Below are 27,675 nucleotides of genomic sequence, written 5' to 3'. Positions count from 1 at the left end.
GTGTGTGTATATGTATAGTTAATGAGCTAATGACTTTTCCGAGCCCAAGGTTGGGGCCGACTCATCATCATCCTGTAGCGTGTAATTAAAATTTGTTTGTGCCCACTTAGCTTGCTCGTGCCGTAATTCTAATGATTTCCCCCTCTTACATCTTCCTCTAATTGCAGATTGAAATTTTCCTCGAGCTAGATTTCTAAAAACATTTTTACCACGGAAATTGACTAGAAATTGCAGCCAGCAATCATCACCAGACAACAGCCATCAAGGAAACTTCACACACGGTAAGGACTGCCTTTCCTATAAAGCAAACACAGTTGCGGTTAAAATAAAATAGCAATGAAAAGATTCACATATTTAAAACTCGTTGTGCTTTTAATTGAATTGGTTTTTTCTATACTACAATTTTCAATTCAAAAAGTTATGCCATCACTTTCAAACTAGTTTCTGTGTTTAGAATCAGTTGTTGTGTAATCTTTAGTTTCAAAATGGAGTGCTTACTATTGACCGCAACTGTAAATCGTATAAATGTATATTTTCTGCACTCATAAATTATATAGGCTAAGTGGAAGTTTTGGAAAAAAGCCAAGACTGACAGCCATAACTTACTGCACTGTCATCCGGCTGAAATCCATAAAATGTTTTCCACAAACTTGGTTTCCAAAGTTTCCGTTTATTATTTGCAATGGCGCTAGGATAACTTGTCACTTTTCTTCTGCACTGATTTTAAATAAATATTTTAGTATTTGCTACAACTACGTTTTAGTCACTAAGTAATACGTAAGAAGCTGTCTAACCGACAGTGCTTTTAAGTGCTTGTCCACTAAGGCGTGGGTCAATCTCCAGGGGGTCCAAGGAAATGTTGTACTTGACACGGTAGCCACTGTTATCTGCCACATATGTGGCTGTTTCCACGTAAACATAGTTGTTCTCCTTGCCGGGTAAAACATACGAAGAGGTGCGTTTGCCCGTGATGATCAGTTCGGGTTTCTCGCCAGAACCCTCTGAAGAATCTTTGAGCTCGCCCTTTTCTTCTTGGTCTCCGTACACCTCCTTAATGCTAAGTTTGGAATCAAATTATAAGTTGATTTCTAAGTATGTTTTAACAGAGAATACTTACTGGAATTCATAGAGCACATTGGTTGCGCCATGATTAAGATTGATATATAAGTTTAACAGTACGAACACCAACAGCCACTGGAAATATTTTGACTTTATTTTGTTTACTCCATGTTTACCTCAGGATTTTGACTCACCGTGTGGGTTCTGATCATTCTAATTCAATTAGCTGAGAAACACCGAATGAATGAAATCCCTGATGCGAATACGATATTTATTTAGTTTGTGTTCTTGCAGTAGGTGCAATACATCTAATACGTAACTAGTTAAACCGGTCGCTAACATTGCAACTGAGAATTTTCGATCTGGCGATTTCGCACCACTTATTCTTCGGACAGATATAAAGCTAGAGATTTGTATGATGTTTCAGACTGTTTTGATGTGCTGTCGGTGCACGATCGAAACGGGTTTCCTCCACTCGTGTTGTGACTTTAGTCATCGGTATTAAGTTTGTGATTATTGATTGGATTTAATAATTGCCTTCCCCCCCAGCGAGGCTGATTGACAGTAATTGTTTGTATTGGAGCTCCTAGTCTTTGGGGGTTTTTCGAGTCATCAATGTCTTGGGGAAAATCTCTGGGAAATGCTGGAAATATTTTCATTTTGAGAATACTAAATAAGGAGAACAGAAATGTTCATAGCCGTATTCTTTATTAAAACAAAGATGTTATCATACATCAATGTGCTGAATTTAAACAGTGTTAATGGTTTGGTGCTAATAACAATAATTATCAGGAATCTTTGTTAATCACATTTTTTGTGTCACTTGGAGAGCAATAAATCAAGCCTAATTAGGCAAGAGCAACCTCTATAAAGTACAGCAATAGAAATACTATCGGTATTAGTTGTTTCTTTGTTTTAAAGGGTATCTTATATACAACAACATGTAATAGTTCTCTGTGACGGTTCTATCCCAATACTGTGAGTACTTTAAGTAGTTGTGCACTCAATCGTGTACCAATATCCTCGGGAAGGGACTCGCACTCAACCGGAGGACTAGGCACACTTGTATCATCCCTTTTTGGGTTGGTTTTTGCTGTGGTTGAGGGTGAAGTTGGGGCCAGAGTTGGCAGAGGTACTATTCCTTTAGTACCGTCATGTCCAGGGTTAATGGGCGTACTGTTTAATTGTTCTCTTAACGAAATCTGGTAGGAATTCATTTCTGAGTTTTTAGCTCCTGCTGGCGAAGATAGTTTAGAATCTACTTTTGACTCCTCAGAGGTCCTTGTTGTCTCAACACTAAGCGAATTAGCGAAGGCAACACTGCCCAGCAGGATAATCACAATCTATACATAAAAAATATTCAATTTTTATTATATCGGATAAATTTATTGTATTGTGAAACTCTGGTTTCGTTTGATACTTACACTCAGTTGCATTGTTGCTATTATACTGAGGCAACAACTCACGAGCGATAGGTTTATATCGAATCCGCTAGTTACTAATTCATAAAATTACCCATTCAGATATGTGGAAAATGAAAACGGGTTCAGATTGCTAGATGCATTCTGACGCATACTTCATGACGTTTAAAAAAAACCATTAGAGTCAATTTCAAATCTTTATTTGGTACATTGGGTTCATTGGTACGTTTTTTTTTTGTGTTTGGGGTTTATACGTCTTTGTAACGAGGGTTTTGAGAGTTTGTGCATTCAATCGCGATCCAATGCCCTCGGGAAGGGGTTCTACTTCTTCGGGAGTAACATTTTTATCCACTGTTTTCGGGGTAACGTTCGTTGGGGTTAAGGGGGATGTTGGGGCCAGAGTCGATGAAGGCACCAGACCTTTTGTACTTGTCTCTCCATGATTAATCTTCGCACTCTTTAAGTGTTCAACTGACAAGGAATGACCTTCTGATTTCTCAGGCACCGCTGGCTTGGGTACTTTAGAGTCCTTTTTTAATTCCTCAGAGGTCCTTGTTGGGTTGGAACCAACGGAGCTAGCGAAGACTATACAGCCAAGCAGGATTATAAATGTCTATTTTTTAAATAGAGGGTTGGTTATTGTACCGCACTGATATCAGGTGTTCTTTAATACTTACACTCGGTTGCATTTTGCTTTGATACTGAAGCCACAACTCACTGGCGTTTGTTTTTATACAGAACCCGCTGCTCGTTTAGAATTTATTGAATTACTCATTCAGATATGTGGAAAATAAAAACGGGTTCAGGTTGTTAGATGCCTTCTGACCTATACTTCCTGAAGTTACAAAGAAAGCAATCGAAGCCAGTTTGCAATATTTATTAGTTCTTGGAAATGAGTGTTGTATTGTGTTGTATTTTGGGTTAAACATAAGATTTTAGTTCGAGGGACTAGCAATCATCGCCATTTTGATCAGTGCCTGGCAAGCTAAACGGTTCAACAGTTGGCATATGTACAAGTTTTCTTATGGGGTAAGCCACGTTTTCATGGAATTGTTCTCTCAAAATTCCCGCTGTGCCCAAAGCAGATTCGATGATACTTGACGGCAAGACTAAAATGCCTCGTCTTTGGCGACTTGTTATATCATCTTCCCTGCTAATTAGACTTTCTGAAGTCGGCTTGAGAGTTGGTAATGGTACAAGCCTTCTTCCGTTGAAAAAGGGGATATCATCATAATAGTCTATACTATTGGGTTCTTCTGAACTCGACATAGAACTGGGTGCAAGAGTTGGCAGGGGAACAAGCCGTCTTGTGGTGGTTTCATATTGAGTGATGGTTCTTGACTCAACAGGCTTGCACCGCTTAAAATGCTGTGTTGACCCCTTCGACGCGGATTGATCATTGTTTTCATTAGAAGATGGTTTCCTTGATGAGATTAAAAAGAGCTGGCCTAGCCCAAAAGAATGTGCCACGGCGACCCAGCCAAGCAGCAGGAACAAAATCTATACGAGATAAATTGGTTAATACTGGTTGTCAATCCGGTTTACTTGTAAACTTACACTCAGTTGCATATTTGATTTGATACTGAAGCTTTAAGTCTATGACACTGGGTTTTATACTGAGCTTGCATATAATTTCCCATTTATATAGACAGTTCATGGAAACTGGTTTAGCTTGCCAGGTGCATTCTGAAACATACTTCCCGGCGTTTCAAAAAATTAAACTAAACACAGAAAAATAAATAATTGCAAACTTTATTTATGTCAATCTACATGTCAAGCCATATTTAACATAGTTGCGCTAAGTCGTTCACCAACTCCTTTGGCAATATTATGTTGATGTATCGAAGAGTAGTTAGTAATCTTAACTTACTACCCCTGGACTAAGCCCACCTTTTTGGCTCTTATCCACCGCCGCCAGCCCAAGGAGGATGACAAAATACTAAACAGAGAAATGGATAAATTGAATTTCTTTACTCAAAACTATTTTAAACCTTACAATCAATTTCATTTTCACTGTGATACTGATGCTAGATCTCAAATGAAGTTCATTTTATAGAAGTTTACTTTACGTTCCAGTTCATTGATTGATTTATTTTTTAAAACCGCATCAATTCTCGAGAAGAATAAATCAAATTAAGTCCAGTTAATGCATAGTATTGTTTTATAATTTGTACATATGAGCTTAACTAATTTAATATTTATCTGAGTTAGTCGCAATAAATAAGAATACATCAATGAATTTATGCAAGGATCTTTAGTAACTTGGCACTTAGTCTCGGTCCTATGGATTCTGGCTGGCAGTCATCCTGAAGAATTGGATCACAGTTGTTAGTCGTATATTCGGTATTAGCTGGCTCTTCGGTATCTTTTGATTTAAATGTTGAATCTTCTGATAAGATGTCCTGCTCTTGTTGGCGTCTTAAAATATTCAGAAGCCTTTGATGCCTGGCCTTTGATGTCGCAAGTTCTTGGTCAGGAATGCTATTTAATTCGTTATCCTCTGCTTTGTACTTAATTGCGTCTTTAAACCATTTGGACGACGAATATGTTTTCTTCTGCAGCAATGATTCTGTGGTCGAATTGGTTATGCCTTGGGTATCCAAACTTCCGCCTCCCCAACTTAGCTTCAGCAATACAATAGCGCATACAAGGACGGTGCACAATATGAACTGTAATGGAAGAAATCTTTATTATCCTGTGGATTTACAGGGTTACTCGTCATCGGTACTTACAATCGCTTGCATGTTCAGTTCGGTTCTGTTATGAAATTCCACTCGGTAACGAGTTTTATATCGACGTGGCGCTGCTCGTGAGCAATGCATAAAATTACCCAGGTAGACAGATAGTTTGTTTAACATTAAGTTTTTATAGTGGGGCTACCGTCCAGTACTTTTGTGTGGGAGTTGGTTGAACTGGGAAAATCTATTTAGGACTTGCACTTTTATCATCGATCATTGATCTGTTCTATTTTTATAACTGTGAATGAGATGTTTTAACAGGTGCTATGAATTTTGTTACCACAGAACGCCTAGTTCTTAAAGCTGATTCATTCCATGGGCTTTACGAATAAATTGTAATAATTTAATATGTTACCTTAATAAGTCCATTGATAAGTACGACAAACCCTACTTCACGGTAATTGGCGCCATTGGATGGCACGCGCCATGACTCATAAGAGTTACTATGACTAGTCATTATAAACGTGCTCAAGCTGGTTCTAAAAGTAAACAATCAAATCACGTTTTTTACACTCTTGCTAAGAGTATAATACTATTTGGTTCTAAACCAGCAAAACCATAAAAATATCTGACATTAACAGTATAAATTTCGGCCTTCAAAGAAATTAAATATTTAAACAGTTTGTTTAGGGATTCCATCAGAAACTTTAATTGGATCTCCACTTTTAAATCTGGAACTTCTTTTAGCTGGCTTCAGATAAGGCTTTTTCTAACTGCATTTTTACTTTATGTAACCCAATCCCAATAATTAGTTTTGTTAGAAACTCCTTTCTCGGTATTTTTGTATTCCGGTAGTAGTAATGCATAATCCTTATTTACATACTTTAATGCGAAAATAAGTCGCAGAAAGCTAATTTGTTTTGTGTAATTGCCGCATATAGGGAATTCTAAAGAACTCAAACTTGATTATTATAGTGGTGGCCTGAAAAATGGCCCTATGTCACTGTTTGTGTTACAAAACCAGGTGTGATCCACATCGGTCGTTATCCGAAGATATAATTATTAAAATTGTTTTGAAAAACCCCCTTTAGAAACTGGGTCAAAAGCAATAAGTTCTCGTAATGCAATAAAAACCACACAATTGATTTTAGCTTGAAATTTTTTTAACCGCAAATTTATTTATATTGGTAAAATAACAATAGTCTTAAAACTTATATAAGAGTTCTATTAGTATTAGGTTTAAAGGAATAATGTCCTAGTGCAGCTTAATACATTGATTTCAGACATTTTGAAAATGTATCACAGGAAAGGTCAGTCAGAATTTTAAGTTAAATTACTTTACTTATAGGACACTTAGGCTAAAATCTTCAGCAATTTTGCTGATAGATTGTTTACTGGTTCCGCTTCTAATCCCTTGCCGGCATTTCTGTTTTTGCACAGGAATAAATATGAGGGCTCCAACGCGGCTGTTTCTCTAACCAAGAAGAAAAAATCCTTTCCAAGGGCGCCGAGTAGAGGTGTTTCGGTGCTCCTCGATAAACTCAAGAGTTGTGGGGGATTTGCTTATCCACAGTTCAGGTGACTTGTCTCGAAGGCTGGCTCTCTTGCTGACTGGTTAGTTGATGTTTCCTCTGCTGTCTGCTTATTGTAACTGTAAGTTTGCAGCGTCGAGCGGCTTGGCTTTTATACTATTCTCAGCGAGCGTGGAGCGGGTGCATCGCCCGTGGCACACGACCGGCACTCGCAACGCCGGCCGTTGCGTAGCATGCGGAATTTTCCCATTGAACTGAACATCTACCAGTTCACAGAAAAAGCACCAAACTCTCCAATTAAGGTCTATAAAATTGGCACTATATTTAGCAGTAGCGTCATCTCTAAGTCTAGACAACCGCTTCCGATCCATTTGGCCCTGTAAGCGGGCTTGGCCAATACGAAATCTAATGAGGCGCTCGTGCTGATTCACCCCATTGTTTGCATTTCTTCGGGTTCAAATTACATGAGAACTTTCTGCATATTTGAGTTTATATTCACACTGGGACTTTGGACACTACACATAAAATTTTTTATGATTATTAATTTACTAAAAAATTGTGCTTGATCATCGTGAGTTAAGTAAGCTTTCAGTCACGCAATAAATATTGCTGGAATTTTCGAAGACGACCATGAAAGCGAACGTTAAAGCCTGAACAAAATTGACAAATTTGGTTCTTTATTAAAAATCATGGTCGATTCTATCTGATCTCGCAATATATTCTGTGCCTCTTAATTCCAAAAACTGAGGAAGAAACGTCTATTAGTTTAAGTTAACTTAGAAGGCCTGGCCAGTTTAGGTTTAAATTATAGACCATGTTATCATCATTTTTATTATGTTGAATATGTGTATTTATTAATAGTTAAAAATTCTGCATCATCTTTTGGTAAATTAAGTGATTTGGAAACGTTTTTTTCTCAGTGAACTCCCAATATAAATTGTGTAATTAATAATTATAGTGCAAAACACCCGAATACAAATAATTTTCGAGAGGGGATATGAGAGTTGAATCTTTGATGATCTTCATTTGCTTTTCTTACGCATTTTAGTTTTACAATTATTTGCTTACTTTTTAGTGTCGCAAAAAACAAAATTTAATTTCTGATAAATGAAATCAAAGTAAATCGAACCAAGAGTACAACACTAAAAACGAAAGCAAAGTAAATATTAAAGATAATTTTAATTTTTGTTGTTTGTGTTATGCGAAGCAAACTCACGTGTATCCCCTCTTCAAAATTATTTATTTTCAGACAGAAATAAAAGTGTTTTGCGCCTCTGCCCCCCAAGAAAAAAAAGAAATAGTGAAAGCAAACTCTGTAGGCCAAGATCTTAAATGCTCTAACCAAAGAATCGCGCAGTCCCGCCGAACGATCGACGAAGTACGAGGAAATACGAATCAAAGCACTAAGCAACCACGGTGTGGTCATTTCTGTACCGGTGTGCCGCTGCAGCTCCTGGTGCCGGCATGGGCGCCAACGTCTCGCAGCTGGAGCGTGAGATCGGCTCCGACCTGTTCCCGCCCAACGAGCACTACTTCGGGCTGGTGAACTTTGGGAACACCTGCTACAGCAACTCGGTGCTGCAGGCCCTCTACTTCTGCAAGCCGTTCCGCGAGAAGGTCCTCGAGTACAAGGCCAAGAACAAGCGGCCCAAGGAGACGCTGCTCTCCTGCCTGGCGGACCTCTTCTACAGCATTGCCACGCAGAAGAAGAAGGTGGGCTCGATTGCCCCGAAGAAGTTCATCACGCGGCTGCGCAAGGAGAAGGAGGAGTTCGACAACTACATGCAGCAGGATGCCCACGAGTTCCTCAACTTCCTGATCAACCACATCAACGAGATCATACTGGCCGAGAGGAATGCGGGTCCCAGCAACGGGAATCCGAAATCGAATCCCGGAGGAGCCACAAGTGCCATGGCCAGCAGCATTGCTAGCAAGTCCAGCTCGACGTCCAACTCGAACTCCAACTCCAATTCGACGACCAATTCGAATGGCAATAGCAGCAACTCCACGGGTTCGCTGAATGCCACCACAAGTGTTTTGGATGCCAGTGGCAGTCTGACGGCCACCACAACGCCCATCATCTCGGGCAATGGAACAGGGACCAATGGGGCCAACTCGGAGCCCACCTGGGTGCACGAGATCTTCCAGGGCATCCTCACCTCGGAGACCAGGTGCCTCAACTGCGAGACTGTCAGCAGCAAGGACGAGAACTTCTTCGATCTCCAGGTGGACGTGGATCAGAACACCTCGATCACGCACTGTCTGCGGTGCTTCAGCAACACGGAAACCCTCTGTTCGGACAACAAGTTCAAGTGCGATAATTGCTGCAGCTACCAGGAGGCGCAGAAGAGGATGCGGGTCAAGAAGCTGCCCATGATCCTGGCTCTGCACCTCAAGCGCTTCAAGTACATGGAGCAGTTCAACAGGCACATCAAGGTCTCGCACAGGGTGGTCTTTCCACTGGAGCTCCGACTCTTCAACACCTCCGACGATGCCGTCAATCCGGACAGACTGTACGATCTGACCGCTGTGGTCATTCACTGCGGTTCCGGACCTAATCGGGGCCATTATATATCGATTGTGAAGAGCCACGGCCTGTGGCTGCTCTTCGACGACGATATGGTGGACAAGATCGAGGCTTCCACCATCGAGGACTTCTACGGTCTGACCTCGGACATCCACAAGTCCTCTGAGACGGGCTACATACTGTTCTATCAATCGCGGGACTGCGCCTAATCCTATTAGTCCTACTATGATATGTTATCCCTTCGCAGAAGCTATATTCGAAATTTCCAGTCTTTTGTGAAAGAGCTCTAGAACTAAGTCCGAAATTTTATGACGTTTACTATCTACCTATATCTATCTATCTATCTATCCCGAGCTATACTACAATCTAATCAATAAAGATGATAAATAAAGAAACGCTTGCTCTAGGTCAGTTAGCCATCGTGGCAGTCAGGGCCAGAATCTTTGAGGCGGTTCAGTCAACCCACTCGCCCGGGGGCTTGCCAGTCGCCGCCGCCAGCCGGTGTGCACGTAAACAAATGGGCGATTTCCCCGTGCCAAAAGCGGTTTCATTGTGGGCCCAAGCTGGTAATTTACGAGAGGCTAGCCAGTTAGCCAGCGCTTAGGTAACCGACCGCCGTTGAATTTCATCAGAAATTTCCCCGCCAAAACGCCGGCAAGTCGCGAGCCGCAGAGGGAACTAACCGCCGGTCACTCAGGTGTTTTGCCGCTAATCGCCAACTTCTGGAGACCCAAGATCTTTACGGGGTGTCGGCGGATCGGCATCGTTGCCTACTTAGTCACGGCGTCACGAGCACGTGAGCCATCCGCAATATTTGTCGCAGTATGTTAATTTCTGACCGATCTGTGGCATAAATCAAGTTATGGAGTTTTGAGAAGTGTTACTTAAGCGATTAGATCAAGAGTGACACATGTGAGGGAGGCAATCAAATCCGGATAAAACTATGAGCAAGTATTGTTTGTACGAAGTGGCTTTTCCTATCGTAACGTGATGAAATGATAGAAGGGCCCAGAAGATCAGTCCCTTACGTTATCAGTTTGCATTTCTTAAGGTCAGTTATAATTCAAGGGTTGGATCAATTGGAAACTAATTGAGTATATACGTTTGCAGATGCTATAATTATTTGATCGATTTGGTTCCGAAAAACCGCTATTAGTTGATATCCACTCGCTGATTGCTTTTCAAAGTGTCTTTCAGTGATTATCTGCATAACAAATCTATTCATCCATAGATAATGGCAAAAGCTTTCACATAAACATATTTCCTTTCCCAGGGAGAAAACTGACATGGACAGCTTGGTTATGCAACTTGGCCACTCAGCGATGCAACGGAGATTCAATTTATGTGTTTTTGCTTTTTATCATTGTAAATTTTAAGGCTCCTCACATGCAATTGGTAGTGTTGTCTTGGCCAGTTATCTATGCATTGGCAAATGACATCGTTAAGCAACGACAAACCCACAAAGAGATGGTCGGTCGGCAGGTAAAACTGGTTAAACGGAAAGTGAGCCTCGAGGCTTATTTATAGGTTTTCTTAATGACGTGTGTTAAGCGTGGAATAAAGTGTATTTGACTTAAATTGATTAGATGTGGCTTGCAACCAACATCCAAATTGGCTTACTCATAGCTTTGGATTTATTGTTTGATTTTGTTTTTGTTTTAATCAATTACTATGCTTATAACTATAATTTAATCTCAAGATCAATTGAAAACTAATTATTACAACCTTTATTACTGGGATTTAAATGTGGTTTCTCCATGAAAGCAAATGAATGGGTAAAGAATTTGTATGTTGTTTTAGCTTAGTTTAAAGTCGAACAAGTTTATTTAAACACGATTGTATTACTGTTACATATTTTTGTTTTGCCAGGAAGAGCATTTAAGGTTCGATTTAGCTGGTTTTGGTAATTTTTTAATTTTTTTGTGTCTTGTCATTGGCAAGATTTACCAATTTGTACACGGACAAGCGTAAAACGCCGCTGACAAGCGAAGAGAGAAGACATGCGGATAGTTGCACGCATCGAGTGGCTGCGTAGGTTTTGCTTTTTTGTCGCCTGTCTTTATAACTCCGTAGCTCGTGGCGCACTTGATCGATCGGTTTTATCTTATGGCGCGAGTAGACTATTCCGCATTTTATGGAGCGGTAATTACGCGTGATTTCGACTTTCTCTTTATGACAAGAAAAGCCTCACTTGACGCAATTTCTTTCAGCATGTGAAATATGTCTGGCATGCTTTCGGTTTTGTTTTTTCGGTCGCCTCCGAACTAAATTGACATTTGACATATTGCTGTTGCCAAGGTCTGCGGCGGCAGCAGTAACATCGAAAAGAAAAAAAAAAAACACCATCAGGAACACATCCATGTGGTTGTCAAGCCATGTTGCAACATTTGCCCTGGCCTCCGCCCATCTGTTTCGGTTTCATTCGGCCGATTGTGAAATTGTCAATATGTTTCTATCGTTCCCGCTGGTTTGTTGTCAAACTAGGAAGCGATTCGCCTGCTGGTTTGTGTAATCGAACCAGCTTTCTATCAAAACCCATGTAAATCTCAATTTTGTGTCGGTTCCTCCTCATTGATTTCTGCCCTGAAAACCGAGCCTCTTTCGAGTATGTTCTTCGGGGCTGAGTAAACAAAGAGTCCTCCATTTTCGACTCCAGTCTTTAATTAGCTCGTTTGCCACATGTGGCGTTCTGCAGCGACACCCTTTTCGCTGCAATCGTTCGAGATTTGTCATCGCGGGACCGACATAATTACGGCCTGTTCGGAAATTAAATATGTCATTAAACACGCTTCTATAATATTTGCCTTTGCTGTTGGCAGAATGATAAATGACCAGTGGCATTGGGGCATCTATCAGGGAAAGTAATCGGAAATATGAAACCTCTGTGGCTTCTCTGCTTACCAAAAAGTTAGGTATTTGCGCAGAAAACGTAAAGCTGAATGGAATGAGGTGTGTAATAACTTATAACAAATTAAATTCCTTATTGTTGTGGTTACCTAAACCACATTAATTTACTTTACTTAAACCACATTAGAGCTTAAGCTTGTCAGAGCATCCAAGCATCTCAGGTCATTACAATAAAATATATTGGATTATTATAATTTGCCGACTTTAAAAACTATTATATGCAAATGCAATATTCTCCAACTTAATATTAATTAAAAAGGGATTGCTGTCATTGTAAGGAAAACAATTTCTTTTAATTTATTAAACGTTAATGTTGAATTATTTCTGTTATTTTAAACTAAACTACAATATGTATGAACTGTTGAAGGGAAAATTCAACCGTTTAGGCAACAGAAAGAAGCCATTATTATCATGTTTTATTTATAATATCATTTAAATTTTATGGCTACCTCATGCCAGTATCGCAGAATTCTCTTTTTTGCGTCTCAGGTTGTGCGCAGATTTTCGCGCAGAATGGTATGGGATGATGGTGACCCTTGCTCGGGAGCAAAGTGCAACCCCGCGTCGGGGAGCCACATCATCCAGTGTTCCGAGGTGATGGACCCACCGCAAGGAAGAGCCGAGCTGCACTTTTGTTTACTTTGGCAACTTATTTTTGTGCAAGACCATTAAAACACGCTCATGCGGGAGGTCAAGCCATGCACAAAAGATATATATACCTATATATTTCCACATTGGAGGGTGGACTATTTCATGCTAATTTGGCGCTGCCACAATTGGATCAGCAGTTGGGGGCAAATGGATTTGTCATACTTGACTTTGGAAATCGGTGGATGAGTCATGCCCTTGCAATTGGGAAAAACAACTAAATTCAATTAGAATAAAGCCAGAGCAAAATCAATTGGGAAGTGAAATTCTGGAGTCCACCTAAAAGTATGCCTTGAATTGTGGATATTCACTACTTTCTATCTCTTTCGCCAGATGATTTTCAATTATAATACTCTCTCATTGCGATCGGGGCTGCTGTGTCTGGTATTTTAATTTATGGATTATGAGCACGACCTACTCGCCTTTCATTTTCCCCTTTCCAACGCCCACGACATTGGCATCCGCTGGGCTTTTTGAAGCCGACAATAATTAATTGACAAATAAAAGTAGCTGCAAACACAAAGCGACAAGTTTTGCGTTTGTTTTATGCTTTTTGTATCCACATGTAAACAAGCCAATTGTTGTTCATTGAAAGCGCGATATTTGTATATATTTTTTGTATTCAACATTCCCTGCCTGTTTGAGGTTGATTTAATCAGCGCACACTAAGTCAAATTTCGATTGGCTTTCCAAAACAGCTGATAATAGATATAGGGTATATACTATAGTATGTATTTACAGGGTGTTTGTGCTGGGAATGCCGATGATTACTTAATGTATTCAACTCATTCATGCCTTGCTTTTGTCTACGAATCGAATTTCATGGGGTAAATTTATGCGCATTTATAATAGTTTTATTGGAAAATGTAGTACGCTCGGCTGACTGATCATTCGTTTGTAATTGTTAATGAGCACTTGTGTGCGCCCCCGCACTTTAACCCCCCTCGAACTCCGATTCTATGATATAATTTTATGTCTGGTGTTCAGTTTCAAGAGGGGGCATGTGTTTGCTTTGGTTGCAGCACGCGCATATGCGTTATATCTGGGGAACTCGATCTTCATCCTGCCGGAAGCCTCGTCTTCAGGCTCTTCTTGGTCTATTTACCACCCTCGTTGAGATGGAGGGTTGTTTATTTGCCACGACAAAGTAGGCACTTGGTTTCCACTTGAACAGCTTCATTAGTCGGGGAGATAAATCAAAATCTGCAGCTGATTTACTTCCCAGATGGTCGACGCTTATCTCTGTGATTTATTCGAGTGAGGAAAAAAATATTACAAATATTTTTCAGCAATTCGGAAATTGTTTCATATCAAAGAGGCTCTTATATTTGACAAGGTATTATGATAAATGGATTCCAAAGACAAATTACAACATGAAAATTACATTTATTAAGTCTTATTGTATGTGTGTATGTTTTTTTTTTTTATGAAATAACAATCGCAAATATCAATCAATTCCTATGACTTTTAATTTGTTTATTGTTGGCATTTATAATTAGAACTTTGATTAGATTTATTTATGCGAATTTTGACTGGGAAATCGGAAGATTTTTCGAGCCTTGTTTTGAGTTGTCTATAGAAAATAAAATCAGTCTTGCTTGAAAACTTATAGCTTAAAGTGCATTTATTTTCTGATTTGCTAAAGTAATGCATTTAAATTAATAAACGAAAAGTGGTAAATCTATCAGTATATTACATAAAAGTTGTTTATTGTTCAAATGTACAGATGTGTGAACAAGTTTACAGTTTAACCTCCAGCTAACCCTTTGCTCCCCAAAATCATGTATCGACTACAACATAATACCCATCGGGATGCACTTGCTGCGCCCCAGATGGTGATATTACCCCTATCCGTATCCATGAAGCTTGTCGCTCTCGTTTTCACTTTTCGCCCGAGCCCCCCATCATTCTTTTTTTTGGGGTTAACTCTGCGTTGCACATTGTATAATGTTATTCCGTGCGGCACTTCGTGCGTTTTCGGGCGCTTTTCATTCTTTTCACTCGGATACACCCCGAAGATACTCTGGGAGGTGCCCTCTCACAGATACTCTCGCACACAGAGGCCTCGTCGCTTTGTAGCCGTCGCTTCGCCTCTTTCGCCTTTCAGATTGTCGTGGCCGCTCGCGTATTTTCATTTTCAGTCAGTCTCCTTGGGCTGGTGCAACTGTGAAAATGTGCGGACCGTGTCGGTTGTGAAAGCCTTGATTATTTCCATATATATTTTATTTTTCGTTTCACATTTCGCTTAATTTGTTTACGCGTACCTCGTTCGCTCGTTTGTTCGCTGGTTCTCGTCTGGTGTGAATAATAAACTCAAATCGCAGATACTTTGTGTGACGCAGCAGCTCAATCAAAGTGTGGAATCACTTAAACGGCTTTAATTGTGCGTGGGCCAAGCCCCACTGAATAATCTCGAAAAAACGCTCGTTAGATTGGCCATCTTAAGTGCATCAGTAGCCGAGAGTGTGTGTGTGTGTGTGTTGTCTAGTGTCTCAGATACGAACAAAGAAACAAAAGTTCTCTTTGACAACGAATTTTTTGGATTATCTAATACGCAATCCGTTTGGGGTAAAGTAACGCCAGCATTTAACGAGTATTTATGAGTTTTCTGCAGTAGGAAATGAGATCATCCGGAGTCGGTGCAAATACATATCTAATCGCTTTCAGGTTGTCAGTTGCATTTCTTCCAGCTTTCACGGGTTATCTTATCTTATTACCTGAAAATACTTTGGCATGCCAAAAAGAGTTATTTACGCTGAATCAAAGCGTTTTGCTGATAAGCTGCTGTCACCTGCCAGTAGCAACTGTATCTTTGCATCTGTATCTGCATGTGGGTCTGTTTTTAGCCAGCTTCGCAAATAGTTTTGACCTTTTCGCTAGGGAAAAGACTTCCGCGTCGATATGCACACATGCGTTTGATGATTTCGTAATTACAATTGCCACAAAATAGAAACAACATCGACAATGTGTCTATATCTCGGCAAGATGCAACTGCAGATGCATTTTCTGGGGCTGCCTCATTTAATTGGCGGGCATAACGAACTCCACAGAAAGAGTTTTCCGCTGGCATTTTCTAGGCCCAATGTAGGCCAGCAAGTACGTTGAACTAAAGTAAAATGTTTTCATTCCTCTAGAACAATGGGGAAAATGTATATGCACTTGCAAGGGAGGATTTGCTTGTTCGGTGGTTTTAGGGGTGTGACACAACTGACGAAATTTGCAACTTAGAATTGAAATTCTTCTTGTTTAGAAAGCAAAAAGAAAATATCTTAACTTTGCGCTGGCAGATTCTAAATTGGTTAACTGGCTATTGATGATTTAAGCTATCCGTTGCGATCGAATTCTTTGCTGTGTACTGCAAACACTTGAAGTAAACATTTTAGAGAAGTTCAAAATGTGATTGAACCTCCACGTACACCTTGCCCCAAACGGCGGGGAAAACTGTACTTTCGCATCGCATTCGCAACGATGCGCTGTTTATTTTTGCCCCGGCCGTAATTGCAAGGTGCAAAGAGAAATCCAAATGTGTTGCGTGCGAAATCGAAACGCATCTGCAATTTTCACTATATTCGCAGTGCGTCGGCTTCTTTGCCACTATATGTTTATGATTTCAAGAACTTCATGGCTGATGGCAAATACAAGGCAGCTGGAGCGTGGTCGTGGACAAGTTGCCGCCGTGTTTATCGGGTCTGCTTAAATGCCGCTTCGATGCGAGAGCACTTTTCTTCATATTCCTCCTTGTGGCGGAGTGTTGGTTTTTGTATTTTGGCCGCTTGCCAGATGTGGATGTGGAAAGCCGTTTGGCATTTTCCGAGCCAGGTCCTTGGTGCGCCTGAGCACTCCTCGGTGGCACTCCGCCCCCCTGACTTTCCCTTTTTCGATATTAGCCAGCAGTCCTGAGGGTTTCTTTTTGCGCATTTGGCCCTTGTGGGTGGTTGCCATTTTGCGATTCTTTGTCTGCAACTCTGCACTTGAGGAAAAATTTGGCTTGAGAAAATACAGAAACAGGGATCCGAAAAATAAGTATTAATAATAGTCTTCTTAAAGTAACATTTTAAGTCAGTATAAATCAATGCTTTAAATTTTTAAAAGTATTTGTAAATTTTGTATTGGTTTCTCGTTTTGTTTTCTAAGTGTAGCCAAGAAACTCCAACTTTCTAGCAAACTTTGGGCGTGTCCAAGTCGAATGCAAGTGTTTATCTACCCGCAGTTGCATTACCCCCGAAAACAAAATATAAAAAATATCTCTTTTGCTGATGTCAGGCATCAAGTATGCCAGATATACCATATAATCTCGTTATGCCAAGCACCTGGTAGATCTTTATTTTGCCTTTTTGGCAAGCTCATGTGCGCTCTAGATAGATTTCAATAGCAAACATTATGACACATGCTCGCTAAAAGTCGAACGACAAGTTAATAATAATGAACTTGGCTAAGTTTTTCGACCAGCGATTTAAATTTAGACGCCTGCGAGCCTGGCCAAAGCTTCAAGGCTTCAAAAGCCCTGTTCAGCATTTCCGTTTTTCGGGCCGCAAAATGCTATTTGGCGGAAATGTTTGCCCATAAATAAGGCTCCTTGAGGGTTTGCGTCTAACGCTTTCGCTAACGAGCCTCGAGTGCAGTTAATTTGCGCGCTAACAAGGCAAACGAAAGGAATTGCATTTCGAGGTTGGTCCGAACCGCAGGGGCATAAATCGCCGATGGCAACAGGACTGCAGCTTTTGTTTATGCCACACATTGTTATTGTAGAGGGATAATTTTAGGCGCTTTTCGTCGAAACTCCGCATTAAAATTTTGGGAGAAACATAAAAGTTCCGAGGCGACTGCAGAAAACTCGTAAATAATTTTTATATGCTTCCCACCCCGAAATTATATCAACAGAAAACAGATCACAGAAACTTTTTGTGCGCTGTACAGTGTAGCGCACACACTCTCGGTTATTTTTATATGTAAAACTTGGTCCATGTGTCGTATAGAGAGAAAACTTACGCATCAAGCATAACAACATTTATAAATAGCGGACAAAATACGAAGAAATCAAAACGAAAAGTGCAGTATAGAAAAAACAAAAACCGAAGGAAATCCAAACAAAATGTGCAACCAATCAATGGAGTTGAACCCCTTAAAAAAAAGAGCCAATAACTAAAAATAAAGAAGAGTGAAGCGAAGCCGAAGCCGAAGAGACTCTGTCCAAGAACTTGGCAACATCGCAGCGTTGGTCCGAAAGCGGACTGGCCAAAAATAAACCGGCAGCAACATTCGCTTGCAACTAGATGTTGTTGCTGCTGCTCGCCTTCATCATGAGATTCGTAGACATTTCCAAACGCTGTGCCGCCTGCTCCAGGGCCGGAATTGATTGCCACCACAGCGGCAACATCAACGGCAACAGCAACAGCAACAGCAACAACAACAGCGATGCCAATGGCAACAATGCCTGCTGGCAACATGTTGCCGGCGCAACCAGCAACAGCAGCAGCACCAGCAGCGGCTGCGACAGCAACAGCTCCTCCAAGGAGAATTACTATGTGCCGCAGCAACAACAACAGCAGCAATATCGACAGAGGGCAAAGCCCACCAGCAACATTGGCGTGACCCCGCAGCAACTGGAGCAAATACGCTTTTATCAGCGCATGCAGCAACAGCAATTGCAATTGTTGCAGCAGCAATTGATGCAACGCCGTCGCCTGCAGCAGCAATTGCTCGAACAGGGCGTGCCATCGACAACAACAACAGCAACAACAACATCAGCGGGTCTCACCTGCAATCAACAGTATTTGCGACAGCTGCGACTGCAACAGCAGCAGCAACAGCAGCGATATGTGGACCACAACAGCAACAGCAACATCAACAATGACAATGACTATCTGAACAACTATCTGAACAACAACATTAACCATCAAAACAATGGCAAAGTTGTGGGCCAAGGTGCGCAGTTGTTAAGTCTTAGCCTTTAAAGTAAACCCATTATCTTTGGTATCTTAAGCATAAGTAAATCATTGGTATTGATTTACCAATTTAACTACATTTCTAACTATTTAAATTTTTAAAATCCTATTAAGTAATAAAAATACTAATAACATATAAGTAGCTGAGTAATGAGGTTTATTGATTCATCCGATAATTTATTTTAATTTATTAATTTCCACAAAAGTACAGCTGCTTAATAATTGATGAGTTACGAGGTTTATAAAGCTATATGAGAAGATATTTTGCATTAAAAGATTTATTATTCATTCTCTTTTCAAGGATTTGACAAATCCTATTATATTTAAGGATTTTATATTTATTTTTTGGCCTTAAATGTTTGTCCTCGTGAAAAGTATCGTCAACTGTATTTTTTTTTCTTGGCTCCGCCCTGATGCAACCTCTTGAACATCTCGAGACGGGCTTTTGTAATTTCAATTAACTTTAATTGAGCTCCGAGAGGCCAGCAGTTGGCACTGGGCCTGGCCATTGCTCCGATGCTCTGAAGCTCCGATGGAATCGGACCACCCTCCCAGCACGTCTGCTATATGCATCCCATATCTACACACAAAATGCATTAAAAAATATTTTTATTTGTCCGCGTCTTGCGCTGGCCCAAATATGAAATGACTTTCCATTTCATAGATTTGTTTCTGGTGGAGTGAGAGGATGAAAGATAGTCGAGCGGGAAAAACATGTGCTTTGCCACTTGTCGGCTGTAGGAAAAGTTCCCTCAGACGGAGGGAAATCTTTCGGAAAATATAATCTCTTGTGTCTGCACTTTCTGGGAGGTTGGCGGCCTCGCCTTTCCCCCCTTTTACATTCATTTGATTTGTTTATGCCCGGAGTTAATTTTAAATTTAAATTCTTTTCCCGATACCAAAATGAATTGCATAAGAAAGTCGCCAGGCAACTGAAATCGATAGCAATGCGGCAAACGTGGCGGTTTTCCTAAGCACTGAATTACCGCCTTGAGACATGCAATACCATCAAGTTTAACCTTTAATTGCCGCTGGCGGACGGGCATTGCATGTTGCATGAATCCGCTTGGCAAGATGGGAAAATGTCACATTTTCCAATTGAACTTTTTAGAGGCGATGGCACTGAGCGATCCACCAAACCATGGGTGTTGAATCGTAAAAATCTCTCAGACGTATAAAAATAATTTTTACAACTTTACGTTTCGAATAGCGGCGGGGGAGGCTGTCACCCAGAAAGTGTCATTCTTATTTGCTGGAGCTGCTCTGGCATCGTAAAAATTAATTGAAACATGCCAACAATAGATGGGCGCCTCCGTCAGGTTTTTACGGTTTTACGGTTCCGAAATGTGTGGCACGCTAATGTCCATTAGGGGAAGGAAAGTGCAAATGAAAATGGGGCTAGATCATTAGCCGGAGTTAGTTTCGCCCCGTCGCTTTGGCATCTTAATTGAGCCAAGTTCAGTGTCAATGCTGATTAGACGATTAACATTGGGAGGAACCAATGGGGGATTATCGGGGAAAAAAAACTAATCACCTTAGCTAACTTGGATGTAGCATAAAAAGAGAAAGAAATAGTTGATGATTGGAATACTTAATTGTTAAGATTGAAGTACAAATCCTTTGTAGAATCGATTTTTAATGAACAAACTTTATTCTTCTTATTGCAGGAACAAAACTTCGACGTGGCATGACAGAATTCTCAACGAACAACGATCACAGCAAACCGCATTTCACCGCATCTCAGCAGAAACCTCTTCAGAACTCACCCATCCATCAGCAGGCATTCACCCCATCCAATCCCAACTCTCATCCACATTTGCTTCAACGCTTGGCCCAACAGCAGCAGCAACAGCAACAGCAGCAGCAACACCAACGCCCCCATAAATTTCAGCAGACCCTGCCCTTCAGCCAGTTAAGCAACGGCAACAACACGGCTGCCCACATTCTGCCCGGATCATCGCCACATTCCCCGCTCAGCTATCGGAATCCGCTGAACAGTCCCAGCAACTCGCCGTTCAACAACGCGACGCTGACGACGATCGGCAAGCGGTACCAGCAACAGCAGCTGACCGATCGCCTGCTGCAGCAGCAACACCTGCAACAGTGCCAGCAGCAACAGTTGCAATCGCTCGGCAGCGATGTGGAGGAGGATGCCACCGGTGAGGAACTGAGCGAGGAGAGTCTCAAGCAGAATGTGGCCATTGTGCTGAGCAACTTGGATCGCTATAACAACGCGTTGCGCAGCATTATCCTGAATGAGCAGGTGAGCAGCAGCCTCATCACGCCCAGCGACAGTCTACTGTTTGGCGAGGATTCGAGCGGGCTGCTCTACTGCGAGAACGACAACACCAGGAAGCAGCAGCACAGTCAGGGCAACAACAACTTTCTCCTGGGCAAGATGGCGGCCACTCCGGAGTCGGATTACAACAGCAATGCGACCACGCCGGGCGGTCGCAGCAACGAGCAGCAGTTGCAGCAGCAACAGCAACTGCAGCAGCAGCAACAGCAACAAATTGGGGTAGGTGGGATGCTTTGTGGTGGTGGCGGGATGCGGGAAACTACTAATGGCGGTGGCAACAATCTCAACTGCTCGTTGGCCTCGTCGCATGACTTTACTCACGACAATTCCGATTATCAGTGGTTCCTGGACTACGGCTATCGAGATGGCTGCGGCGGAATGCAGCGCAGTGTACTGAGTTCCCTTTCGGCCTCGTACAATGCGATGGGCGATCTCATCTACTACGAAGATCTGGCCAAGAATCTGGACGCCAATCTGGCCGAGGTCGATATGGAGAGCTTTCGGGCCGAGGACATACATTCCCTGCTCTCGCAGCTGCCTGCCTATTGCAAGAGTTTGGGCGGGGCCAACAGCCGCCTGCAGCAATCGCTGCTCCTCCAGCAGCAGCAGCAGCAACAGCAGCACCAGCAGCAGCACCAACAGCAGCTGCAACAGCAACAGTTGCTGCACCACAGCAACATGTTGCCGCACAACATGTCCCAGACGTCGACCACCTCCACCAACGAACTGATCGACAACTCCTTCTGCAAGTCGGAGCTGCTCTTTTCGCCGGTGAGGGAGTCGCACATCTCGGTGGACTCGCTGGACATGGACGCCTATCCGGACGATGGCGAGATCATACTCACCTGCAACAAGGACAACTACACGATCGCCTTCGAGGGCAGTGTGCTCTACTCGGACGATAGTTTCTATGGTGAGTACTTGGAATACTTTACTTAGAATCAAGTATGAAGGATATATATTTTTTATATAGCGGAACCTAGTGACATAACCACCAGAAACAAACAGAACTGCATCAACTTGCACAGCAATCTGGAGGACATTGTGAAGCGCAACAAGGCCCTGGAGGTATCCATGTCGCGTTCGGCCCAGGCCTTCCAGCCACTTTGCCCCATCTCGCCCAAAAGCCAAGCCAACTCAGCAGCAGCAGCCAAGCTACAACGGTAGGTCCACAAAACCAACACCCACACTCTGCACAAGATTCGCACATGAACCTAAGGATTGGTTGTTGCCTGGGAAGAAGTTGCTATTATAAAAATATTTAATGCAGGAAAAGTATACATAACTTTTATAAATCTCCAAGTCTTCAGTTGAGTTAAGTGATAATTAAAAGCAAAGTTTTTCTAGCTTAAGGAAGTTTTAGTTTAAGGTTTATCTGCGATGGTTATAAAATTCTCAAGATAGAGTTAAATATGAGATAACGAATAGATAGGCGGTTACGTCCAGCATCCGAATGGCAAACGCCGTCATCAAGATCGGCGGATGTTACACATTTCCCCTTCCCTTTGCATTCTGCTCTCATTGCAATCGCGTGGGGTCATTTCAATTGAATTCAATTTAGTTCCATTTGCCTGCCGGCTGAAATTTTAACGTATGCCAGCAATCGGAGGGGAATTTCAAATGGGAACTGGGTCTTTTTGGCGTATATTCCACGCGGGCATATGCTAACCTTCAAGGGCTTAGGCTTTTGGGTCGCGAACGATGGTCGGGCAAGTTAATCCCTGAAAAGAAAACCAATTACGGGTTTAGCCCGTAAAACTCATTCACAAAACGATTAGCGGGCAGGACAACAGAAAACCCTAAAATATTATGCAAATAAACCCGGGATAGACGCCGGCAGGTAAAGAAGTCATAAATCCCGGCAGCAACCAATCCGAAAACCCACACGGCTTCCTACCTAAAAAACCAGAAAAAAGAAAACCTTCCTCCGACAAAATTGTAATCCCAAACACTCGACGTGTCTGTTGTGGTAAAGACGCTCGTTACTCCTTGTTTCGCCCGCCCGCAGGTATCCCTCGGGAAACAACAACACGGAGACCATCACCATCACTAGGCATCTACCGCAGTGCTCGGTGAGGAAGAGCAGCAGCCTGCCCAATCTGCAGAGCGAGGAGTCCATGGCGGGCAGTTGCCTCAAGGAGCAGCAATCGGAGGAGAGTGGCCAGCAGGCGGTTCCGCTGAACGTCTCCCAGGCGATCAGCACGTCCACGATGGAGTCGTGCAAGTCGAGATCGCGGAATCTGCTGCCCATGTGCCAGATGCCCATATCGATCAGTGTGTCCATCTCGGAGCGACTGCAGCAGCAGGCGGACCAGCAGCTGCCCCTCCAGCAGATCACGCCCACATCTCAGCAGGCGCAGCAGCAGCAGCATCAGCAGCACCACTCGCACCACCATCGCCACAAGCACCGCTGCAGCTGCTCGCAGGAGAGCCAGAACTTCCACATCTCCGGCTCGGCCTCCTCGGGCAACTCCTCCAATCCGCCGGCCTTCAATCTAGTCAAGTTGTTCATCAAGCAGAAGAGCACTAACAGCAGTGGCGGCCAGGAGGATCTGGGTGCCCAGGCGAGTGCGCACACCTGCATGGACGTCTCCTCCGGCTGCTGGCCATCCAGTGATGCGGCCAGCTCCAGCAGTGGTTCCCTGGAGCAGCGATTGCGCAAGAAGAGCATGAATGACTCGGGCAAGGGATCGGCAGTGAGTCGACACGACGAGGAGGAGCACTACCCGGAAACGGAGACTCCCAGGCGTCAGTTGAGAGCCCGATCCGAGGCAGTGTTCTACGATGACGTGGCCACATCCAGTTCCACGGGCTCGCTGACGGCCACCAACTCGCCGGCACATCGTCGCCGCAGCATGCCGTTGAGGAATCCTCAGCTGTACCAACTGGCAGCGCAGGTCTCCACCGGCAGTCAGATGTCCTCGGAGGCGAGCTCGGAGCAGTTGACCCAGGTGCCAAGGCGAGCGGAAGCGGGCTGCGGGTCGAGCACCCGTCCGCTGTCGTGCGCCTCCAGTTCGGAGATGATCACACGCTCCATGCAGACCTCCTGCGGATCGCTGAGCACCACGCGGAGCAGCCTGAGCGATCGGTATCGCTGTGTGCCGCCCTCGTTCCTCGAGAAGCTCAACAACCTGGGCGAGCAGCGGCAGGCGCCCATCTACGTGATCTATCCGAACTACGCCCTGCCCGATTTGGGTTTCGTCAAGACCAATGCCAGCACCGAGGTGATCTTCTCGCCCTTCAACTACAAGATGACGCTGGATGGGGCAGCCGGTAGCACCAGCAGCTCAGGATCCCTGAAGAAGCAGCGCAGCAGCAGCCAGAGCGCCAGCGAAGATGAGATCCTCAAGACGCTGGACTACAAGCACATCGCCGACTGGCAGTCGTTGGCCACTCTGCTGCCGACGGAGTACCGCCGTCGGTTGCAGCACATTCCGGAGGTGAAGCATCTGGTGCGGCAGCTGGATGCGGAGCTATCGCAGCGACCGCTCTTCTGCATGTCGCCACCGCTTCGCCGGAATCGCACGCACATCTGCGACTGCGCCAAGTACTTCCAGGGACAGCAGCAGACCCAGATGGACGAGGCCTCCAGCTCGGGATCCAGCCAGCAGCCCAGCTCCGGCTATCGTGGCTCGTCCACGCTGCTCACCGACTCCGAGCTGGATGTGGATCCGCTCAAGCAGATGTACGTGTACCAGTACGATCAGCAGCGTATGGATTCCGGCGTGGAGACGAGTCCCGGCAGTCAGACCCAAACCCAAACCCAAACCCCGCCGCAGCCCATGCCGAGGAGCATCCTGCGCAAGGCTCACTCCGCGCAGTCGCGCTCCAAGCGCAATTCCATGATCGAGGCCCAGCAGACGCAGAAGCTGACCAAGCTGGAGAAGCGTCGCAGTCTGCAGGAGCCACCGCACAACTACGGCTTGGGATCCAATGACGAGCTGGCGGATGTGTTCGAGGAGGAGGAGCACAGCCAGCAGGCGCAGCCGGTGAAGCAGAGGCTCTCGCGCAAGGATCTGGATGCCAGGGCACGGGCGGAGAACTTCCTGGCCTCGTTGCCGCGCTCCGAGCTCAAGTATTACGCCGAAATCGCGTCCATTCTCGAGTCTTCCGGCGAGCAGGTGACCTACGATGCTGCCGCCCTCAAGAAGGAGGTTAGCCGGGTGCTCAGCCAGCAGAAGAAGGTGTCCTTCAATGACGAGGGCGTGGCGGCCGGACTGCAACAACATGCCAAACGCTTTGCCACGCCTCCGAATTCACCCAACATCTCGGTGGCACTCAAACGGGAAACAGTGGATGCAATAGAGCAGCGGAAGATCGAGAGCAATCGCTTCAAGCGCCTGCAGATCCAATGGGAGCTGATGAGCAAGGACTCGAGCATGCTGAAGGAGCTGGCCAGCGAGGCGGCCACCAAGAGCGGGGGCTCCACGCCCACCTCGGCCAACTCGACGGGTTCCAATTCGGCGCCCAGGTCAAGGATTCCAAGGCCAGTGAGCTACCCAGCGGGAAGGTCAGTATTTTCAAATGGAAACGGAAGTGCAAATCAGTAATTACGACTTGCAAATCCTTCAATGAAATTTACAAAAATTATTTTTTGGGAACTGTTATGTTTACAAAATTTATTTCTTTTCATTTTTGGTATACCGAAACCCCCCGAAAAATCCTTGCGTGAAATTATTATTTTGCATGATGTTGATTTTGTTTGTGGGCCTGCTGTTCAGAAGTTCCACGCCCACCTCGTCACGCACTGCCCCCGTTATGGCCACGCCCTCACCGGCTCGGCCCGCCACCCCCAAGACTGTCACTAAAAGCCACAACAAACCCGGTCTTTTTACCTCCCCCCGCCCAAACAGACTCACCAGCGCCCAGGAAGCCGCCGGCGGAGCCAAGGTCAGCACCCGATCGCCCAGCAGGATGGTGCAGCCGAAGCGTTACAGCCTGGCCGGCACGACCACGCCCACATCCGCAACACCAGCTTCGGCCAGGGCGCGAACGCCCACCAATCGAGTGGCGGTTACGGCGCCAAATACGCCCAAACGTCAGGCGGTTGCCCAGTCGCCCAGGTAAGCGATGATTTTGTGAGGTTGAAATCGCTGAATAAAGAGCTGAAAATTCAGCCATTTTGAGTGGTTTCTGCTTCCCTAGTATATCTTATAATATATAACTCATATTAACACCCGATATTCCTTTTTCAGACCCACCTCGCGAGTGCGTTAAGCGTCCACACGAGTCCAAGCGTCCAAGTCATCCCAATTAGTCAACGGCAGACAACAGACAGCAAACCCCACTCAAAAAAAAAAAAAACAACTCGAGAAACAAAAAAGAAAACAACAAAAACATATTCAGCAAGCAAAAAAAAAAAAAACAATGCAACATTGTAAAATTCTAGACTAAGGCTTTGTGTGCGGCTCGATTGCTTAGTTACTGTTGGCCCGGAAAGTGATATTTAGATGGGAGAGCAGGGATCAGGAATCAGGGAGCGAGAACTGATAGCGAGATGTGCTGGTATCTTTTGATTGATTTCGTTGTTCTAATTTGCGGTAGAGCAGATGTCTACGAGAAGTAGCTAAATTTTCTTTTTTTACCAAGTATACATAATGAAATCTATACATATGCCAAGTACGCGTAAATTAAACAAATATTTTGATGTATATACACACGCATACAGATATATATATATATATATTTAAACGCGTAGACTCGCTTTTCCACTAGCTACTCAAAATGATATGACAAACGATAACTTTGCTACCCACTGGAAGATTGATAAAGTGTATAAAATATTTTCTATACCCTATGCAAGACGGCATATACAGTCAATACTCGAGCAGCAACCACAAATTAGTGGCCTACGATACACAAATTACTTGAATCATACCGAGCAGGGCGAAATAATAAGATATATTGGATACCCATATACAATAAATGAAAGCTCAAGAGCGGATCCAATTGATATTACGCCCCGGGTGCATTAGACTAAATCATTTTTGTTGCTTTTTCCAAGCTCACGCTGATCCTCTCCCACAAAGGAAAAATCGTGGAAAGTTAAGGAAAGAATTTTCCATATGGCCTTTAATTCATTAGCGATTGGTTACTGAATGCTATGCAGTTTTGATTTGGATTTGAATTTGGATTAACTCGCAAGCTTAACTTTTGGTTGCGTTTTATGCTGAGACTTTCTTTTGTTTATAACGAGCTTAAGCTGTTGAGCCCAGGCTCAAAGTGATTTCAAATTGTACGATATATGTTTACAGCTATACCTACTTTTACTCTTACTATTTCATTTGTATCTATTTAATACCTATCACTCTGTCTATGACATAACTCTATTTGGTTATTTAACTGCTGGAAGACATCGTCTAATTTGTAAGCCTTAAGTCAAACACTTTTCTATCTTTAATTGTATAGCTACTCTTATCGTATTATGTACAAGCGGAAGAAACACATATTATAGATTTGCGGGAGAATTTATCACCAAATGGATATGCGGGAGTATATTATGTATTAAACCGAAAGTAAAAAATGTATAAAAATACAAAAACAATAAAAATATTAATAAACAAGCAAAAAGTATTACAAAAATAAATTTAAATGTTTTTTTTGAAACGCGGTAATAATAAAAAATCATTTGAAGGAAAAGAAATTATAGTTCATAAATA

General features: G+C 43.4%; 7 protein-coding genes across 13 annotated transcripts; 2 read left to right on the top strand and 5 right to left on the bottom strand.

The window, feature by feature from the left end:
• The first annotated feature begins 169 nt into the window (after positions 1-169).
• On the top strand, positions 170-9,612 carry LOC108095758 (ubiquitin carboxyl-terminal hydrolase 12A). 2 transcript variants are annotated; one of them, XM_017196950.2, is made up of 2 exons: positions 170-281; positions 7,940-9,612. In XM_017196950.2, exon 2 carries the CDS (start codon positions 8,155-8,157, stop codon positions 9,424-9,426), a length of 1,272 nt encoding a protein of 423 aa, XP_017052439.1. In that variant the 5' UTR covers positions 170-281; positions 7,940-8,154; the 3' UTR covers positions 9,427-9,612. The 2 variants fall into 2 exon arrangements, with proteins under 2 accessions (XP_017052439.1, XP_017052440.1); XM_017196951.2 differs by lacking the exon at positions 170-281 and adding an exon at positions 7,499-7,575.
• Positions 178-27,602, top strand: LOC108095753 (putative mediator of RNA polymerase II transcription subunit 26). Of its 6 annotated transcripts, XM_017196943.2 has the most exons (8): positions 14,910-15,340; positions 17,749-18,697; positions 20,385-21,235; positions 21,356-21,929; positions 21,990-22,179; positions 22,992-25,526; positions 25,738-26,079; positions 26,212-27,602. In XM_017196943.2, exons 2-8 carry the CDS (start codon positions 18,046-18,048, stop codon positions 26,231-26,233), a joined length of 5,166 nt encoding a protein of 1,721 aa, XP_017052432.1. In that variant the 5' UTR covers positions 14,910-15,340; positions 17,749-18,045; the 3' UTR covers positions 26,234-27,602. The 6 variants fall into 6 exon arrangements, with proteins under 6 accessions (XP_017052435.1, XP_017052432.1, XP_017052434.1 ...); XM_017196945.2 differs by having other exon boundaries at positions 20,385-21,929; positions 23,025-25,526; positions 25,870-26,079; XM_017196942.2 differs by having other exon boundaries at positions 20,385-21,929; positions 23,025-25,526.
• On the bottom strand, positions 651-1,653 carry LOC108095763. Its single transcript, XM_017196957.2, has 3 exons — positions 1,254-1,653; positions 1,118-1,194; positions 651-1,057 (listed from the first exon to the last, which is right to left on the bottom strand). The coding sequence occupies exons 1-3, from the start codon at positions 1,269-1,271 to the stop codon at positions 790-792; spliced, it is 363 nt and encodes a 120-aa protein (XP_017052446.1). The 5' UTR covers positions 1,272-1,653; the 3' UTR covers positions 651-789.
• On the bottom strand, positions 1,751-2,497 carry LOC108095762. Its single transcript, XM_017196956.1, has 2 exons — positions 2,484-2,497; positions 1,751-2,402 (listed from the first exon to the last, which is right to left on the bottom strand). Exons 1-2 carry the CDS (start codon positions 2,493-2,495, stop codon positions 2,025-2,027), a joined length of 390 nt encoding a protein of 129 aa, XP_017052445.1. The 5' UTR covers positions 2,496-2,497; the 3' UTR covers positions 1,751-2,024.
• LOC108095761 lies at positions 2,665-3,259 on the bottom strand. The gene is made up of 2 exons (XM_017196955.2): positions 3,158-3,259; positions 2,665-3,093 (listed from the first exon to the last, which is right to left on the bottom strand). The coding sequence occupies exons 1-2, from the start codon at positions 3,167-3,169 to the stop codon at positions 2,671-2,673; spliced, it is 435 nt and encodes a 144-aa protein (XP_017052444.2). The 5' UTR covers positions 3,170-3,259; the 3' UTR covers positions 2,665-2,670.
• Positions 3,343-4,493, bottom strand: LOC122320732. The gene is made up of 3 exons (XM_043208993.1): positions 4,477-4,493; positions 4,038-4,419; positions 3,343-3,980 (listed from the first exon to the last, which is right to left on the bottom strand). The coding sequence occupies exons 2-3, from the start codon at positions 4,047-4,049 to the stop codon at positions 3,429-3,431; spliced, it is 564 nt and encodes a 187-aa protein (XP_043064928.1). The 5' UTR covers positions 4,050-4,419; positions 4,477-4,493; the 3' UTR covers positions 3,343-3,428.
• Positions 4,668-6,825, bottom strand: LOC108095760. The gene is made up of 2 exons (XM_017196954.1): positions 5,213-6,825; positions 4,668-5,149 (listed from the first exon to the last, which is right to left on the bottom strand). The coding sequence occupies exons 1-2, from the start codon at positions 5,336-5,338 to the stop codon at positions 4,721-4,723; spliced, it is 555 nt and encodes a 184-aa protein (XP_017052443.1). The 5' UTR covers positions 5,339-6,825; the 3' UTR covers positions 4,668-4,720.
• Positions 27,603-27,675: the final 73 nt, after the last annotated feature.

This window comes from Drosophila ficusphila, unplaced genomic scaffold (assembly GCF_018152265.1).
Source record: "Drosophila ficusphila isolate 14025-0441.05 unplaced genomic scaffold, ASM1815226v1 contig_791, whole genome shotgun sequence".
NCBI lineage: Eukaryota > Metazoa > Arthropoda > Insecta > Diptera > Drosophilidae > Drosophila > Drosophila ficusphila.
This window is presented reverse-complemented; position numbering and strand designations above follow the sequence as displayed.